Here is a 19,749-nt window from a genome sequence, read left to right as displayed (position 1 = left end):
GAAAAAAGATTTATGGCTCGAAAAGGTTGCTTCTGCTTCCCTTTTCGTTGGATAACCCACCTGGCCATGGCGCAATGCAAATCCGATAGATCCCCCTGTACAGCCAATTGATGGAGTATGGTGAGGGCCGGACCAGGCAGATCTCCGCACCAAGTCCACGAGGGCTCGTGGGTGGTCACCTCGTGCTGCATGAACACCATCTGCAGCTGTTCGACCTTGTGCATCTGGTGCTCGTGATTCTCCTCGACGATATTGCCCCGATCATCGCGTGTCGAGAGCCACAGCTTGAGACGGATACGTCCCTGCACGGTGCTGCGATGGCTGCGTGCCTCCAGCTTGAACCAGGCATCCAGGCCCGTTGAGGGTATATCCGATATGGCTATATTCACGGAGCCCAGAAAGTCGTCTTGGGAGCCCTGACGCGCCGACTGGCAGACCTGCTTGAAGAAACGCCCCAAACCGCGCACGCCACGAACTTCGTTCAGTCGCGAGACGGCGTCCAGGACGCAGCTTTCGTCATCGTGGTCCCAAATGTCCAGGTGAAAGGTGTCCGTGTTGATGTCATCTATGTCACTATGGCGGCGACAAATAGAAGATGGCGATTGTGTTAGCTCCGAACTCTGTTTATGGGTACCCAACCATTATAATATCTATAATATATCCTGTGGAAATGCTTGTTGCTTTCCATTTTTTTATGTGTGGGTGTGTGTGTTTTCAAAGCTCTTACAAATGTTAGCATGTGTTTATAGATTTCTTGGAATATGACCCCGAGCTTTGCTGCTTCATTTAATTTATTACAAGATTTATATTTTGCTTTTAAATTGGAAATACTCTGCTGACGGAATATTTACCGGAAAGTACTCGTTATAAATAGGGGGACCTCTGCAATTTTCCCTAATGTACCAAATATTTATGTATTATAATTGAATGGTTTCATATTTCATATCTGAAAGAGCTTGAAATGTCAATTAATCGTAATTGGACAGGATAGCCAGGGATCTGGCTATGATTAGAATTCCTAAGGGGAGTGAAATAATCCCTTTAGGTATTTCCAAGGCTGTCCCTATTTTAAGAGTGTATCCAAGCTTCGACTTGCCTTAGTTATGGCCCTCTTTCCGTTCTGTTTTATTGCAATTGCAACATAAATTTGATTGCATTTCTTATGGGGCATCTTTCACATGCATTTGTGTTTCAATTTGATGGTGAATTTAAATGGATTTCTTTTCCTTATTGCTTACAACTCGTAAATTACGTTCGGTGCTTGGGGGATTCGAATCGTTTAGCATGCGACAGAGATATTTTCTGGTTGTTTTTCGCCTTTTTCCGGCCCGAGTGTGAGCCACATTTATCAACCAGTGAAGCGTAAATGAAGCCTGAAAACCCACTTTGCTTTTGTAGATGAAATTTCAAGTATTTTCAAGTTTGGGAAGAGCGCGGCAGTAATTGAATAATTCTTTACAAATCCCCACCATTAAATGTGCCGTGCCCCTCCATTTGATTTGGCAAACAATTTCAAATGGTCCCCCACTCCACTCCTCACTCTAGTCCTGTCCATTTGATTCACTTACAATTTAAACTTCTCGTTCCATTTGGGGGTCAGCGTGTGCGGCTTGATGCTGGTCGCCTTGATGAGCTTTGCAGGCACCGGGCCGCCCAGTGAGTCGCGCTGCTCCCGTCGACCCGCCTCCCGCCGCTTGAAGCTCAGCCGGAAGCTATGCTTTCGGTGCGGCGGCGAATCCGTGGCGCTGTTGTCAAAGCCACCGCTCATGTCCGCCGATAGGGCGCGCGGTGTCGGCGGCAGCGGCAGCGGCGACACGGGCGGACAACCGTCACCGTCCGGCTGGATGCCCAGCATGCAGTACGGATCCGAGAAACCTGCGGGGCCAATAAATAATTGGATATACAGAAGCAGAAACAGAGGGCCACAGAGAGTGAGTGTGTGTGTCAGTGGAATAAGTGATGGCAAGGAAAAGGAAAAACAGATAGAGAAAGAGAGAGGAAAGTGAGAAATGGTGCTGTATTAATGAAGTGCTCGCCCGAATGACATTAAATAACAATTAATGGGGCTGCCCCCCACGGGTATCGGGGACAGACTACGGTGTCAGCTGGTGCCATTCACACATTGCGTATGATTAACATTTCATTTGCATAAAGTGCCGCTCAATTATTAAGTGGCCGTGATTAACGCACGGGGGCCATCGGCCATCGACCATTGGCCATAAATGCAGAACAGATGCCGAGTGCCAAGATTAAGATTATTTATGAAGAGCGAAAAAATGGTCGCAATGGGAATTGTCATTGAGTTTTGGGTAAGAGTTTAAGGTGGGACTCCATCCAGGATCTGTACCGAAATCAGTTCAGCTTCTGGCTGAGGATTGCGCCTGTAAAGCGATTACCGCACAGAAATTGCTCATTTGGCATTCGGATTTGTACATGGAGCAGCAGCAGCAGCAGCACTCATTGTAATGACCAATTGTGTTACTGGCTTTCATGCTTGACCAGGCCAAAGGGAATCAATGGCTGCTAATGAAAACTGAGCCCGAGCCGAGCACCCGATTCTCCGCTTTGGCAGCTTATTTGCCAATCGAGAATGGCCCAAACAAAGGCCAGTCGCCTGCTCTCATCGGCCATGTTTCATTGGCAACGAGTTGGTTGTTTGCCATCTGCCCTCCACACTCACTTACACTCCTGCCTGGAATATTCTGCCACCCACTGACTCCTGCCTGCTGCTGCTGTTCCTTCTTCTATGGCAAGACGGAAGCCGTCATCAGTACATTTAGCAGATGGCAGACGGCACTAACACTGCACTACTAGGACTGGGCAGGAGCAAAAAAAAAATGCTCAAACAGAAGTAGAAGTAGACGAAGGAGCACTCAACGTATTCCTTACACATCCTTGAGCACATTAAAATGCGAAATTGCGTTGCCTTCGATGTGGCTGTGGCAAACGGAGGAGGAGCACCAGCTCATGCTCCTAGTTCTGGTTCTGGTTCTGGGGCTCTACTCTGCTCTGCTCTCGAGCATAATGAACAAAATGGGAAGCATTAAATTGCAAATTTATTGAACGAACACTGGAGCTGGCGCTGGTAGCTGTCGACCCAGAGACAGATGCGAGACCAGGCAATGGGCATAAGCAAAACTGTTACTTTGAGACAGCATATACCCAAAAAAATGTGAAAGAAAAGCGAAGAAAATATACTATAATTGAAGGAAATAGTCAACGCACATGGTGCCACAGTTTATGGATGCCTCGTTTGGCTTTTTGATTTGCCCAGGCACAGACTCAGGGTCACACACACACACACACATGCACAATTTCATAATGCAATTACCGCAACAGCCGCAAAATCAATTTACAAACTAAAAATATTTACAGACGACACAACACAAGAGAAGGAAGAAGGAAGGCTGGTAGACACATGCATATATGTATATAGTATATGTAGACAGATTGATACATCGGAGAGGAGAACGAGGTGTCGACTGGAGCTCTTACCATTGGCATCCTTTGCCTCCAGGCCATCAGCCTCGATTACCACCGCAGAGAGTACGATTATCTTTGGTTTATCCTCGGCGGAGGCATGCAGCAGGCGATAATGACGATCCGGATTGACACCAAAGGCGCGCTGTGCATGCAGATACATTTCATCCTTGTAATGTGCAAACTGTGTACCATCCAGCATCCAGCAACCAGACAGTAAGCGCAGACAGAAAGGAAGCCAAAGACGAAGCGAGTTTTCCATGTGTGCCAAATTACGTATACGCCGCATGTTGACATGGGGAGAAGGAGAGTAAATTTATTCTCATTTAATTTAATTATATTGTCATTTATTTTTAAATATTTGGGAGTAAACAAAATTATAATATCATTAAAATTGAAAAATTTACATATTTTCCCCGTTGCGAAGTGACAAAGTAAAAGAAATTTTATTTATTGGCTGGCAAAACATTTTTTCTTTTTTCTTCTCTTTTTCTTTTCGTTTTGGTTGTCTCGATTTTCTTGTCTTTTCATTTTCTTATTTTCTCTCATCTCTATTGATTTATCTTTCGTTGAATTTATTAGCCTCTCGACTTTTGATTTTTATCACGGTTCGCGTAACGCTTTCATCACACACCCCACCCCATCCCTCCCCCACTGCTGTTCTACGGCTGTTATTATAATTTGATTGCCTGGACCTGCAGTTGAAATTATGAGAAAACTTCATTATGATGACATTAATTCCACTTGGATAGCGAGGGTGCTTCAAATTTCAGACTTATGTTGCAAATATTTTCAAAATCCAATTAAATTATTGCGTATTTTTGTCACAATTTCTGAAATATATCACTTAGTTTGAATAATGATTAGAAACCATTTGATATGCTATTCAGGATGAACCCAAGTCTTGGAGACAGCGAATGATTGGCTTGAATATTTGTTCGTAATTTACGAAATTGATTTGCATTTAAATTGGGGTATTCAAAAATGGCTTTTAAATGGAAAAATCAATTCAAGAAAGTAATGCCATCGGTTTTGATTGGTGTTCTTTGCAGTTCGATAGCTTTTGCAGTGAAAATAACCATTGTTTTCAATATTACGCTAAACAAATGAAATAAATGAAAAGAAATTTAAATAAATTGATCTAAGAATAAAATGCAATGTCTAATAATTATTATTTTTTCCTTTTCGATGCCCTTTTTTTTGTTGTTTCTTCTCCTACGAGTAAGTTTTTCATAGCTCATTATAATTGTAACTAATCCTTCTTTTCATTCCCCCCCCTCTGATTTGGCCTGATTATAACCGGACAACCTTCAAGATGGAGAAACTTTCTTGGATTCTTTCTTTTTCTCTCACTCTCTGCCGTTATTACTTTTATTTTATATTTTTTCTTTTCATTAATTTCCATTAGCAAAGGTTTAACCCTCTGGTGGTCGAGCAAATCGCATTTACTTGTAATTATTTACCATTAAATGCAAAAATGGCCAACAAACTAAAGCAGAGAAAGGGGAAGAAGGTGCCGTCCCCCATTGAGACTGTGCAAGGCAATAACTTTCTGTACCGAGTTTCTCTGTGGCCACGTTTCTCTATCAGCTTTGCAGGGACCCGCGAGATTTGACCAGTTTCAACTCAATCACAGCAGGACGAACGCGTATTTTCCGCTTACTAGGACTAGGAGGAAACTTTTATTATGCTGGCGTAACCTTGCTTCTCATCTTGCCACTCCACTGCCCAGCAGTGCTCCTCCTATTGGAGCGACCGCCTTCTGACCCGCCCTCTGGGACCCAAGCTCAAGTTTCATTAGTTGTGCACTGGGCGGCGGGCGTCTAACAATTTTCTTACTCTTAAATTAAAAACGATAATTGAAAAATGAACTCGTGTTGAGGCAGGCGGACGATAGAGAAAAATATGGCGAAAATATTGGAAAATTCCTTTAGCAAATGGCAATCATCAATGTCGATGAAAAAGTAGCGAATTTTTAATTGAATTTTTGCACCCCTCCCACCTCTTAAACATAAGCTCGAGAGTCGGTCAAAAGAAATTGAGTTCCCCTGCCAGATGTGGAATGTGGGGTTGTGCGCCTTGGGTCAACCCAGAAATTAATCATTCAAATTGCAAAACGTCTTACAGACCCCTAATGGGCCCGATTAAGCCTTTCAATAATTTTGCATCCCTGCTTCAGGGCCCAGATGTAAGTCTATCTGTATCTTTGTGGGTGTGTGTGTGAGTGTGTGTGACGGGTTATCCCCCGAAATTGCCTTAATTTATATAATTTGTAACTATTTGCATAACTTCACCCATTCTCGCTCACCCAAATCATAATTTCATTCAGCTCTGGCCCTCACCCCTGAGGATATAGCCCCTCCCCCCACATTAATATTGATTTATCTCTGATCCACTTACCTGTCCGCCCGGTGCAGGGGCGCCCACCGTATTGGCAATGGTATGCAAGACCTCCGCATACAGCTTCTCTTTCTCGTCCTGGCGGTCAATGGACTCCTCGGGCGCCGGCGGATCACGTTCGTTCTCGGGATTAGCCTCGGCACGTGCTTCGGCGGCACGCGTGGCTGACATGCGACGATTTTCACGTTTCCAGCCGAGCGATGTAAAGTTCTCAAAATACGAGCCATCCGTTTCCTGTACCCTGTATATTCAAATAAAAAAAATAAAACGATAAAGTAGAGGCTTATCCATATGTGCAAGGGGGTGTGCAAGAGAGGAGGGTGGTGGGGGGGACTCCATTCTGGACTCCATTCGATACGAGTCGTATCAAAGAATATTCAAATTGACTGCCTGTCCCTGTCAGTTCGGTGTCTGACTTTAATTGGGACTGTCAATATGCTCTTCTCTGCGCATAAAAGTGACATTGTCCGTGCCGTACCTATTTCAACATTGATAAGGGTCGCCTGTTGCCCGGACTACGCTACCCTTGGCCCCTCGTATCTCATACCCATACCACGTACCACTGCATGCCTACCCCCCAATCTCGCCCTGAGCCGCTAATTGTATACAAATATTCAGAAGTTTGCATATTTGATTGAAAGTTTCAGTGCGAGTGTGTGGCGGGAGGAAGTGGGTGGGTGGAACGGGTCCTAACTAGGCCTAGACACGATAGCTGGGATGCTCAACCTAATCATTTGATTTGCATGCCTCACCCACACACACAGGCAACAGACACACAGACGCACAGCACCACAGACGCATACCATACCATCTGTGGGGTAAATCCCCTATCAGAGCAGATGTGGCAAAGAAAAGTTGAGCAAAACTTTGCGCACTCAGCACGGGAAACAGCTAAGCGGCTTAACTTTGTCGCCGGCGATGATGATTTTTTACGTTTACGTTACTTTTATGGGGCAAACAAAAATAAACCCAAGCGATGAGTCCCCACAGTAGGCAACACTTTCTGTCGACACCCTGAAATGTAGGCAACACTTTTTGTGAGCACCTCTCTGTCTCTGGGTGTATTTGTGTGTGGGAGTTACGTGTGGGTAGGGCGTGTGAAAATGGTCAACTTAATTGCCGTAAATGATAGGGTAGACTGTGCAGACACTGCCCAGGACACTAACTGCATTGTTTGAAGTTGTACCGGACCGTACTGTGCCCCTCTCTGGGAAAAGTTTTAATTTCAAACTTTTCCGCGCAGTTGTTTATTTTGCTATTTTATTTTCCTTCATCGCTGCCCTTGCTTTGCTTTGTGATTTCATCGCTTCCAGAGACACTCAATTTCGGTTTCAATTTTTCAGATTTTTTATCCCAATTTTTTCACTGCCATGCATTGTTTGTGTGGTCCCTAAAAAAGTTTTGTAGTGAACTTTTTTTTGTGTGTGTATTTTTTTTGGTATTTATTTTGTCGCGAATATTTATTTTATATTTAACTTGAAGGTAAAAAATAAATAAAATCATTTTCGAGGTGAAAAAGTTGTATGCGAACCCAAACTTTGACACTAATTATTTATTTTTGTTGTTGTTGACTTTCTCAGCAAATGCACTTAAATTGCTGATGAATAAATTGTGCTATGATGAATTTATTTTTTGCGTGTGCATAATATTTAATTGAATTGAATTTTCGTTTGGGTAATTTGTTTCTCTTTGCTTAAATTTAATGGATGTGTGGTGACAAACTAATTTCGCTCCAATTAACACTTGATGCATTAAATATGAGAATTCGCGAACCAATTATAGATTAATAAGCCGAATAATTATTCGGCTTACACTGATAAATTAAGCAGAAAAATGTGCGGTTAGATGCTAATTTGGAATGTGTATGGACGCTCTGGAAAACGGACATCAGACAACATAAGTTGGCAGGCCGCAAGGCAATTCCTTGGCCTGGTATCGATAGCTTCATTAATGAAGGAAATAAATCGAACTGTTCTCACTCTTCATTAAAGCAGCTTGAAGAGTTCCCGAAGCTCCTTGGGGCTGCTAACTTGACTAATGAATGCCTTAACTTCTTGTGGAACACACTTCAAGCGCTCTTCACACATTGGGATAATCAAAAACACATATTTCTTAAAGCCATCATCTTACTCGCGTTCTTTCCACCGAAAATCTCATTTCGGGCTTAATTAAATGTAACCTGTGATCCGCACTCACATTATGCGCACATTCTCGGGTTAAGCAGATGCCGTATTATGCAAAGTGGATGGCGCTTCGTTCGCTTTGTGTGCCACAAAGATGCTGCTGCAGCTGTGTTGGTTGGGGTTGGGAGGATGTTGCACCTGGGCTGGGAGGATTCTCTTGCTCGTTAAGAGCAATCAGAGTGCCCAACCCCAAGACAGCGACCTTAAACAAGCTCAAGAACAAGGAACTCTCCATGTGGCAAGGGGTTTTTGTGGTGGTTGGGGGGTCTATGTGTATGTAGCTTATGGGCAAAAACTTTTCTACACTCAAAGGTTTAGCCCGCATTCGAAGGAAGTTGCCAGGCCAGCAGCAGCAGCAGCAGAAACAGAATCCCTTCTCTCTGTAGGTGGATGCGAAAGTTTCTTCGGGAAAACTCAAGGAACTTTTCTAATTACATAATTATGAAGGTCGAGAGCGGTAAAGTTTTCTTTTGGGCATTCGAAAAAAACAAATCGAGAAAACAACTGAAATTGAAGTACATTAATTAATTGGTAAATAATTCATTTTAGATTTCCAATGAGCCTCACTGTACCCTGTATCTTTAAGGGAATGTGGCTTTAAGAGACGCCTGCCCTGACTGCCTTCCTGCCTGCTTACTGCTTATTTATGGCCCCAAAAGCAGACCTCAAATCCCCAAAGACGCTCATTATCCTCAACTGCCTCCCTCTCTCCTTCTCTCTCTCTCTATATATATATTCATCCTCTTCCCCTTTCTTGCTGTTTAATTTATGCATTTCACATTCGAATGCCTCTGTGCGTGCGTGTGTCTGGAAGTGTGTGTGTGTGTGTGTGCATGTCTGGGTAAATTTCTGGCGGCAAGTTGAGGAAAATATTAACATTTCCATCTAAAGGTTAATTACCACCGGTAAACATGTCCCGGACGAGGTTTAGGCCCGTTTCGGCCCCTGTTCAGACAGACATTTAATTTCGAAAATCCATTCTGAGGCTCTGGCTCTCAGCCCTTCTCGCACATCAACTATGCATTAGGTGCCCATCCCGTTTGGGTGACTTTGGACTTACCCGGAGTTGGAGCGTGGGTCCACCTCGGGCCAGCTGAGGCGACGCTTGCAGAAGGCCAGCGGTGGGCGTGGCGGTGGATCCACTTGGTGCAGCGGCGAGTTGCGTTGCCGGAAGGAGCCGGTGCGCGGCGGGGCGAGGCATTCCAGGGCGCGTGATTGACGACGGGACTGGGGTGTGCCGCCGCTGCCGGAAGCGGATGTGGAGGTGCTGCCAGCTCCAGTTTTGGGATAACCTGTAGAAAGAGGAAGAGAGGCTTTGAGTTGTGCAAAAAATTAGTCTGGAAGCCCCACTGCTGCCGACACACATGCAAATCGATGTTGGGGGGAAGAACTCTGTGTGGCCGTGTGGCACGAAAGTCAAATGGGAAACGAGCCCCAGTCAAAGGTAATGTGCAGTGCGATGGAGGTGCGGTCCATGCGGCGTGATGGCGATGCTCAAGGCAAACGGCACTGCAACCGCAACCTTGACATGCATCTGTGTGGCTGCTGTGGCGACATACACTACTACACTCATACTCATGGTTCTGTACACAGTTCTGCAGTCTTCTAGTTGTTGCCCTCACAAGGACAATGGCAGAGGAAGCCCTACTTAGAACTAGGATGAAACCAAACCAAACCATTCCTGCGGCTTCAGCAGGAAATCGTTTTTTGGTAGAGAATAGGGCTCCCTGGCGCTGCAGCTGCCAGGAAAAGTATTCGCAAAAAAAAATTCCCATGCTCAAAGTTGGATTGGACTGGAATCCAAAGAACTGCCAGAACCCACATGGGGAGCCAGCAAATGCGCTTACACACTGATGGCTCTCGGTGGAGATTTGTTCTCCGTTGTCTCTGGGCCAAGACAAACCGCTCGTTCGTGGCTCGTGCAACAAGATAAGCCAATTTCAATTTTGATTCAAATGCTGTAGAGATGCGCCACTGAATCAAAATTCGGGCAAATGCCACCAAGTCCATGTCGATGCCTGGATAGTTTCGCAGTCGGCGGTTTTTGTGGCCAGGACACGCCAGTGTGTGCTCGCGTGGCTCTCTGGCTTGGCTGAGTCTTGGCATTGAAATGTGTTTGCATTTGCCAACTGCGACAGAAACAACAACCCGAACATCGTTTAGCTTGGCAAACAAGTTTTGCATAGCCAACAAGAGAAGCCGCACAAGAAGTCACATATGCATGTTGATTGCTTTCGCTCCACCAGCATCAGAGCAGCAACACCATCCTCTGCTCGCATGGGGGCGGTGGATTTGTCTGTACATTTGTGGATACCATAGCCCTAGCCCATGTATGTACGAGTACACGCGTTGGCGTGGCCAAACATTTGCGAAAGCGAAACTTTGGTCGCATTTGGTGCCTCTAACCGCCCGAGATATGTAATGTTATTTTCATATTGCGACTCGATAACGCCTGGCAGATTCAATAAACTTTTCCATGTTCGGCCATTTTGGATGGTCTACAAACACACACACACGCCCACACGCAGCAAGATTGTTCTTTTGTGTTTTTTTGTGGGGGGGTTTTAGACCGCAAAGTTTTGGCAGCTGATGGAAAAGTGAAAGTGGGAGCAAAGGTAAAAGTAAAAGTAAACGTAAGCTTTACTTTGGCATGAATTGTACTTTTTTTTATAGATGGATTTATTTACTAGATTCCACCAGAGGATTGAAATTTAACCTCCTGTTTCTTTGGACCACTGGAGTGAATCGCAGTTCTACAATTTAAATGGCTTTGGGATGCCATTAGAAAATCAATTAGCTGCCACTGCTGCCAGGGACTCACACCACAAGCCCTTGGCAAAGTACATGACCCCCCGATCTAAGCCAAATGCAAAGTAAAACTCACCCAGTAATGGATTTGTGGCATTCGGATTGCCTATCACCACGCCGCCGGATGGATAATTGCTGCCGCTCGCGGTTGCTGTCGCTCCTGCGATGGGTGTTGCCGGTGCCCCATAAACGGCAGCTGCACCTAGGCCCAGGCCCAGGCCGCTGCCAATGCTCGTCTGTTGCTGAAGCGGTGGGTGGCCATGTGACGGTTGCTGCTGCTGTTGCAACAGCAATTGTTGCTGCTGCTGTTGTTGTTGTTGAAGTGGCAACGGCAATGGCAGCGGCTGCTGTTGTTGCTGTTGCGGTGGAAACGGCGGCAGAGGTGTAGCGGCAGCGATACCACCAGGTGGGACGCCGCCAACGCCTCCCGACTGCTGCTCACTGGACTCCTGGCGGGAGAGGGAGAAGCGTCGATTGCCAAGTCCCAAACTGGAGATGCCACTTGTTACATACTGCTGCATGGAGCTGAGGAAACTCATGGCGGCATCTGGCGTTGCCCCTGCCCCGGCCTTTGCTTTATTCCGTTCTTATCACTTGCGTAATTGGCTTAAGTTGTTCCTACCCCTGCTCCTGTTCCTGCTCCTGCTCCCCTTGATGTTTTTGAATCCCTTTGTGAAATTAATCACTTGGAAACTTTTTGCGTATGCAAAGCCTTGGCTCTTACTCAGGCCCTGCCTCTGTGTCTGTATCTGGCGTCGTTATGTTTCATAGAAATTGGTCCGATTCTGGGGCCTAGGCAGCAAGCTCTGGCTATCCTCCCTCCCTGGTGGCAGCTCTCGAAGGCTCTGGAAGGAAGAAATTAAATGTTTATTTAAGGTGAAACTTCGGCTACCCTAAGTCTGAGATTTGTGCGCTGTTTTATTTTTGGCAATAATTGAATTCCTGCCGAGGTCCTAAGACCGGTCTAAATACGGATGTACGGTGCTCATAAATATTTTCGTCTTCAGATTAAAAGCAATTAGAATAGACCAAGGCGAACGGGCGAGGCTTAGAAAGGGGAATGGTTCCTGTTTTTTCACCATCGAACAACGGAGCAAGTACAGTGCCCTGCGATGCTCTGCGTGAGTTTTTGATTCCCTTGGCCACTCTTGCATACTTTTGAGGGGAAGCACTTGCACCGAATGAGAACAAAAAAAAAAACTTAATTGAGCCAACTTGTTCAGTTATTGCAGAACAGACCACCTCTCCAACTTCTGTCATTCCCCTGGCTGTCTATTTGTCTACGATTCGTAAGCGTCAGCATTTTTGTTGACTTATAGGAGCCGTGCGTCCTGTTTGCCCAGCCAAAGCCTGTGCAAATACAGGGAAAAAGGGAGTGGCGATTGCATTTAGGCTTTTGTTGAGTCTATCGATTGATTTGTGAACACCATTGTGGGGATCTATCGATTGATGGGAGTGAATGAAGTGAACCACTGCTGATTCCTTCGATTGAGTGGGTGAATCGTTTTGCTCACTTGTCGGCGATGGCTCTTAATTAAATTTCTTTTGAAGTTGCGCCTCCGCACCGAGCGATAGTGCTCTCTCTCTTTTCCAATTAACGTCTAATCAGAACGTGGCCTAATGAGCCATTTTCGGGGTTCACGGCTAATCGATCTGCATGAATAATTGGGCCATACAGCAGCACCTGCCGCCTGCTTTGTACGGGTCGTAAATTAGCTGCCATTTCAGCTCTGGTTTTGGCCACCAGAAAATACTAATAATAATAATTATACAACAAAAAATAAACGCAGCAGCAAGCACAAAAATAGTTACATAATTAATTACTTGGCTGGTTTTGGCCCTCATTTATGGATGAGCAAATGGTTTGGGCGAAAATGAAAAGGCCAATTGAACGCCGCTTGGTACTGCTTTTTTTGTGGCCATTTTGGCCAAAACGTGACTGGCTTACTGGGCTAAAAACAGTTCATTCACAATTTCACCAAGGAGGGGCAGCAGACACACTCCACTTCAAAAAAGAGAAAATAATTAAGAATCAAAAAAATAAATGTGAGAGATTAAGAGGAGTGCGGGGATTGAGTGGGGAACAGAAGGAGAGTGCAAGCAGATAGCAGCAGCTTTGATCAAAGGAAACGAATGAAATAGCATGCGATTACAAGAAGTGAGGGCGTAAGCGTCAGAGAGCGTCGAACACAGCAAACAGACCGCAGGCAGCAACAGTATACAAAATGAAGAGAGGAAATGTGAGAGATTGAAGCGAGAGAGCAGCATGACCAACCAACGGAATAGAACGAGATAGCAGAAGATTACATGAAAGCTGCCAGAGCGCACAAGAAGAGAACGCAAACGCCAGAGAGCCTCTAATAACGGCACCCTACAGCAGACCACATGGCAAAGATCGTTGATAAAATATTAATTAAATTGAAAACCCACAATTCCAATCCACGACATTTACCCGAGTTGATTCGGGGTAAACTATCAGCCCAAATGCCATGCTGAACAGTGTGATTAAGCGCACTCGCGGACAATGCAAGGAATTATGTTGTGCTGTGTGTATATGTGGAGTGGCTTTAAATGCTATAAAAGCAATGCGTGGGCAGCACCAGTCGCAGTGGACTTAACTGCTGGACCAGTGCACAGCTACAGTTGGCAAACAGTGGGCAACCAGCAGCAGTAGCAGCAGCAGAAACAGCAACAAAAAAACAGCAGCAATGATTGCCATTTGTAAGCCAGTGTGTTCGTGTGTAATCAGCGCGTTCATGCATGACCCTCTCACAGTCCCTTCCCTTTCTGGCTTTCGCATGTTATCCCGCTTGTGCTGCTGGTGCCATAATTAGCGGACTCTGAAAATAATTTGCAAACCATTTTTGTTATCTCTTTGTCTGTGTGGTGGTATGTTGTTTGGTTTTAATCACAACGCTCCTGCAGAGAGTATAATGATGTAGAACAGATGTTTGCAATGCATTACAATAATCTACAGAATATTTTTCTGGGGACTATATGAAAATTAGAGCATAATTTGGGGAGCTTTCTGCGGGCAACAGGTACTTATTTTTACTGCAGAGAATATGCATACATACATATGTACATATAAGGATCGCTGCTAGGGTATCGAATGTCTTCGACCCACGTGGCTTGATATTCTTTCGGGTTCTGATTTGTTTCTGTTTTTGTGCTGTGGAAAATGCTAAAAATAAATCAACCCAAGCACAAAAGTTGATTTATATGGTGCACGTAAAATTGCCATTAGGCGACAGACAAATGTATCGCAATTAAATGAAATGGAAACGATGGCAATAGCAGTAGCAACAGCTGTCCACCCCACCACACACCATATGGAAAAGGGGGGAGTGGATAGAAGAGGAAGCGAAGCCAACTTAGACTTTAATTAAGATTAATTAGTCACTAGCCAAGCCAAGCCAAGACAAGCCCCCATCGGGGGAGTACTAATGTATGCCATAAAGAAGGGGCCAAACCAAGTCGTTGTTCCTTCAATCTATTTAGTTTTTATTAATGATTGCGTATACGACATGTGTGTTGGAGTTTCCTGCACTAGGATGAGTGTGCTGACAGCAACCCTTATAGGCAAAACTTTTGCCTCGAGTGGGGGTTAGGGACGTAAAGAACTAAATTAAATGTGGATTGCACTAATGTGACTTCCGGAATATACAGCGTGGGCGAACTGTCACAATGTTTCGCGCGCTCTTCTCTTTGCCATGCTCCATCTATAATTATCCTCTTCTGTCCCTCTAGAGATGAGGGTTCCTTCCTGCCTGATGTTGGTTTTGCCGTATTCCAGTCAATTCTAGACACATTCTGTGAGTTGATTTGGTTACCACACACACACACACACACACACATTTATATATATATACAATTTAAAAGCATTTCATAAGTCCCACCCACCTGTGCCAACAATTTTGTGGTGGGAAAAAGTTGCGAAAAGCAAATAGAAGATTGAAATTGAAAACAGAATTTTTAGAGATTCAGTCAGTGGAAGTTGAGATACGCTTACCGGAAGGGTACCACTGCTATGAATATGAACACATTATGGAGAGAGAGTGCCTTGCATTCATCAAGTGTTGTAATAAGCACTTGGACGCAGGTTTAATTCGTATGCATACTCATATACCGCACACGGGCACCTTATATGTATTATATACCCTTTTACTCTTGAGGGAATCACAAAGACACCGCTAAATATGAGCAGGTCTGGGGCACAGGTCCCTCAAAGGAAAAGAATAACCCCACCGCCCCCCATACACACACAAAAAACGCGCGAGCTGGGGGAAAAAAACGAAGCAATTGTAAGGCAATTTCAAAGGCGAAATTATTATGTCGCTTTATGTCATTTTTTCCGTCAAGCCAAGTTTTTCCAAGGCAACACAGCAGATGAATGTGGTTAGCGCTCACCCCAGCTTGAAGGGGCAGCGAGGGGTGCGTGGGGTTCAGGAAAAAGTCCTGCCACTGGGGGGACTGGAGGTTAAGGGTAGTACGTGAAAATGACAAAGCAGCTGCTCAACAACAAACGGCAACGCATGCTGTGGCATAAAAATTTATTTCCACTCCTGTCCTGTCCTGTTCTTTCCCCCCTACATGATATGTGGCTTTAAAGATCGTGGCTGGGGGGAGAGCGAAAAAAAAAACGATGCTGGAAAACCAGCAGTAGGAAAAGAAAACCTCATTTACATTGTGGCAGATATGCCAGATTCGACATCTCAAAAGGCAAATGCCGTGGGATGGGCAGGACATGCAGGACAGGAAAAACCGTGAGCCAAACAAATGTGCGGCATTCAAATGTCTTGCTTAGTCGTGTGTGTGGGCGTGGCAAAAAACATAAATTACTTCATGCACGAGCTGCCAGGCAGTGAAAAAAAGAAACAGAGAACAGAACCTGATCCGTAGCCGAAGCCTGTGCAACAATTGTGAGGGAAATGTAATTTAATTGCCACCAGACATTGGATAATGGCACGACAAGTATCCCAGTATCCAGTGGCAGAAATAATCCTCGCACTGAAAGCAAAAACGCTGCTAGATTACCAGTCAAACATCAGTAAAGAACGGTGGGGCATCCATGGCAACGGATAGTTGATGAAATGAGCGTGAATGGCCTGAAATGTGATGCAGAAAAAAAACCTTGCACTTCTCAGAGCAAGAGAGAGAGGGAGAGAAAGAAAGCCGTATAGCAGGACTGGCACCCACCGACACACCCACTGTCGTTGAGCTTCTCATTTTTCCGCATCATCAGCATTGGCATCATCATCATCATAAATCACCAGAGTGCAGCATATGCATCACTTTCCACACTTTCATTCAGCAAGCTCTTTGTTTGCTTTGGCAATTTGTAGTCAGCATGTAGCCTGAGAAGCAGCAGCAGCAGAAGCAGAAGGACAAGGACTCCCATAGACTTGGCCGTCCACTGTCAAATGCAATAAACCAGATCCTTTTGTGTGGCCCTACAAGATGCTGAAGCTGGACAAACAGCAATAGCAACAGCAGCAGCAGCAACAATAGATACGACAAATATTGTGGGAGTGTGGGAGTCCATACAGCCCCAGTAAATGCCAAGGAGGCCATGAGTAATGTGGTCCAAGCATGCAAAAGTGCCAAGCCGGAAGCCCAAGGACTGGACTGTCGTCTTGCCTTTGATAAATGCTCAGCAAGGAAAGGGTCACCTGGCCTGTCTGCTACCTGCTACATGCCGGGTAAATTGCTTAATTTGTTAAGGTACAAGCAGAGCCACACATACACACACGCAATTTTCGGGGCAAATGCAACAGAAATTCAATTATCCGGCCCGTCTGCAGCCGTCTCATCAGCTATTAATTACAAAGGCAGGCGAACCCCGAGGTTAGGGAACTTCAAAAACTGTGCACTCAATGCACTTAAGGCTCCAACAAATCCCGTATTGATTAATTGCCAGAAAAAGCAACGTTTTCCAGAGTCCAGGGTCCCTGTTTCCCCCTTTGGTAAATACTTCTTTTAATTAGCAACGCAGCAGAGAGTTGAGAAAGGGCTGATCAGTGCACTCACAAATTTTGCGGAAAGTTTAAGGCAAAACTTTGTGTGTCAAGGTGTGTTTTCTATGTGTGTGTGTGTATGTGTATGGTGCTTAGTTTAAGTTCTAATTAAATATTGGCTGGCATTTCCATCAAAATTTGCACATAAAAGGCAGAGAGTGGGAGACAACTTTCTCTCTCTTTGTGTCTCTGCGGAATGTCCAATTAAAACTATCAAATTACGTATACGACATGTGAGGCGTAACCAGGATGCCTAATTACGAGAGCAGGCAGTCAGGCAGAGTCAGTCAGGGAACCCCTGAAGGCACCCCATAGCTCAAATATCTCCTCTCAAATAATCCACTCCAGCGGTCTCATGTATTTGCGGCGAGGACAAAAATGTGTGTTTTGGCAAAAGAGGAGGAATACGCGTGTGTCTTGCCCCGGAAATTGGAGGAGTGTCAGCATACGCAACGCACTCGCGCCCAGACCGCTGTGTGTCGCTACACCCACACACAGAAGCATGCATAATTAATGTGACTGTGCGAGTGTTCTATGTCGCCTAATTGTCAAGTGTGGCCAGACCGCAGAGAATGAGAGCGGGCAAACGATAGAGTGAAAGAGGAGCCGCAGCATAGCCCCGAGTGCCAATAGTTAATTGTTGCCTTTGACATTGCAACAATTCCAAAGTGGCTCACCCACTGGCCCCTAAAGCAGGATCCGGTTGCAGCATTAATTACAAATTCCGAGCATGCTTCGCCCATTCAAAATCGATGGATCGAATGGCACAAATTTCGACTAAAGTGGGGGTTTGCGTCTGTAAACTTTCGATAAACTCTTTATGCTGTTAATTAATGCATGAATGGGGCATACAAGTTTTTCCTCTCAGAAGAGGTTCTACGCCAGGAGCTGTGTTCTGTGCTCACTGAACTTGAAAGTCACCTTGCGCTCTCTCCCAGATTCTTCTTCGCTGTGATGCGTTCTTTGACGCCAAACAAAGCCAAAGGATGGTGTGTGGGTATACTATATGGATTAGAGGTTCGGGAGGATGGCTTTCCTCATGTGTGTTGTGTGTGCGCCTGTGCGTCTAGGGATGCTTTGTTTGCCTCTGACATGTCAAACAACAAAAGCTGGAGTAAAAAGGAAGACATCTTCTTGGAGCAGCAGAAGCAGTAGCAGCAGCAGTTTTAACAGCGCCACATTGTTGCAAATTACAAGCAAATCCAGAACGGCTCAATGCACAAAATGTACTCGCAATGGGGCATAAAGAGTGGGAGAGATGGAGAGACAGACAGACAGACAGCGACAAATAGGGTCGAACAGAGAGACTGTAAAAGGTGAGGATGGGTTATGGTCTTGCCAGACGTTCAACGTTTCCAGCTCGTTGACTTGGGCTTTAAGTTCTTTTTTACTGGGTTTGCAAAAGGCCATCATAAAAATTGCTTTTTAGCTTCTGTTCTCTCTCACTCTCTATTTCTATATCTATCCTTGCTTTTATTTTCTTGTTGTGGCCACACTGCGAAGTCATTGGCATTGGCCTTTTTTTTGTTTTGTCCATTGCCAGGTATTCCCCCCTTTTTCCCTTTTCGGCTTGCATGCGCTTATTCGCAAGGGTCCGCAATTATAGGCGCTTTACACAGCTTATTTATGGTAGGCGCGCGGGGACGCGGCGTTGTAGGCGAAATGCACACAAAAAAAACACGCATACGCCGTGTTACCCGCTCATGCATACATTTTTGCAAACAGCCTCCCCTTTTGCGTTTTACTCCGAACATGTATATTTTTTGTGAACTGCATTTTCCGCGCTTTTGTTTGCTTAAACGCTCGGTAATTAAAAAAGTGTTGGCGGGCCATGCAACAGGAAGCGGGCGCAAGAGGAAATTTCCAGGATGCCAGGCATTAACAAAAATTCTGTGGGCCAATTATGGCTATATTTTGAAGTTTAATCTTTAATTGGTTTGGTAAAAAAGAAATCCAAAGTGAAATTCTGAAAGTGTTGTTAAACCTTTTTATTCCTTTACTCTTTTTCCAATACATTTTTCTCTTGATTTTTTGGATTATTTCCACGTTAATATTTAACCTGAACTTACAGACAGACTTTTGTTGACAAAAGGCAATCCCCCCCACCAATCACCATTTCCCTTTAAGCCGCTTTTTATTCGAGTGTACCTTTTTATTTATATCTAGCCATGTATTTGATGTGAGGAGTGGCTGAGTGATGTGTTGGCGGCGCATCTGATGGTTGCCCCCAGTGATGTTGTCGACAGAACGTTAAGCGGGATTAGGACCTTCGCCTTGCGCCGCTTTGTTTCCGAATACCGTCAACAACATCAACAAGGTGACATAAGAGAGAGAGAGAAAGAGTAAGTAAGTAAGCAAATAAAAAACTCCCACAGAACAGAGCAGAGCGGAACACAGCGGAACAGAGCGGAGTGGCAAAAGACAAAAGATGGCAGACATGCCCATATTTTGCATATGGCTTTAATGGCAGCTTAGCGGCATAAAAATAGCAGAAGTCCTCGAAGAGGGCGGCTTGGGCGCGGGACAAAGCAGATACTTGCACAAAGTAGCTCTTGTCTCGACAGGCTTGTTGTCTGCATGCCACACGCTGCCTCGCGGCGTCCAAAATGCGCGGAAAACTTTAGGCCAAAGCCCAAAGCCGTGGCAAAGATGACAAAGGGATGGCATGGCTGTAGCAGGGAGGAGGAAGGGTACAGTACTCGTAGCAATTGGTACTGTCAGCTGAGCAAAGTTTTTAATTAAAATAACCGAGCAATAAAACAGCGCAACACAGGAAACACACACAGAAAGGCGCAGGCAGGCGGTGGATGTGGCAAGGGGAAGATGGAGCCGGGGCTAAATGGGAAATTAGCAGCGACAAT

The 19,749-nt window shown here is 45.2% G+C and overlaps 1 protein-coding gene across 3 annotated transcripts in view; it reads right to left on the bottom strand.

The window, feature by feature from the left end:
* Positions 1-19,749, bottom strand: part of LOC111064849 (BAI1-associated protein 3) — a 42,689-nt gene that overhangs the window by 3,667 nt on the left and 19,273 nt on the right. For 2 of the 3 annotated variants that reach the window (XM_022352659.2, XM_022352661.2), the window contains 6 exons: positions 10,948-11,716; positions 9,124-9,355; positions 5,881-6,121; positions 3,496-3,664; positions 1,569-1,875; positions 61-573 (listed from right to left, as the gene is read on the bottom strand). In XM_022352659.2, the coding sequence (XP_022208351.2) occupies positions 61-573; positions 1,569-1,875; positions 3,496-3,664; positions 5,881-6,121; positions 9,124-9,355; positions 10,948-11,410 (1,925 nt within the window). In that variant the 5' untranslated portion in view covers positions 11,411-11,716. Of the gene's footprint in view, positions 1-60; positions 574-1,568; positions 1,876-3,495; positions 3,665-5,880; positions 6,122-9,123; positions 9,356-10,947; positions 11,717-15,762; positions 15,780-19,749 lie in introns of those variants that run through there. The other variant, XM_022352662.2, reaches the window with a different exon arrangement.

This window comes from Drosophila obscura, unplaced genomic scaffold (assembly GCF_018151105.1).
Source record: "Drosophila obscura isolate BZ-5 IFL unplaced genomic scaffold, ASM1815110v1 contig_208, whole genome shotgun sequence".
NCBI lineage: Eukaryota > Metazoa > Arthropoda > Insecta > Diptera > Drosophilidae > Drosophila > Drosophila obscura.
The sequence above is the reverse complement of the archived record's forward strand: the minus strand, read 5'-3'. Positions and strand labels throughout refer to the sequence as shown.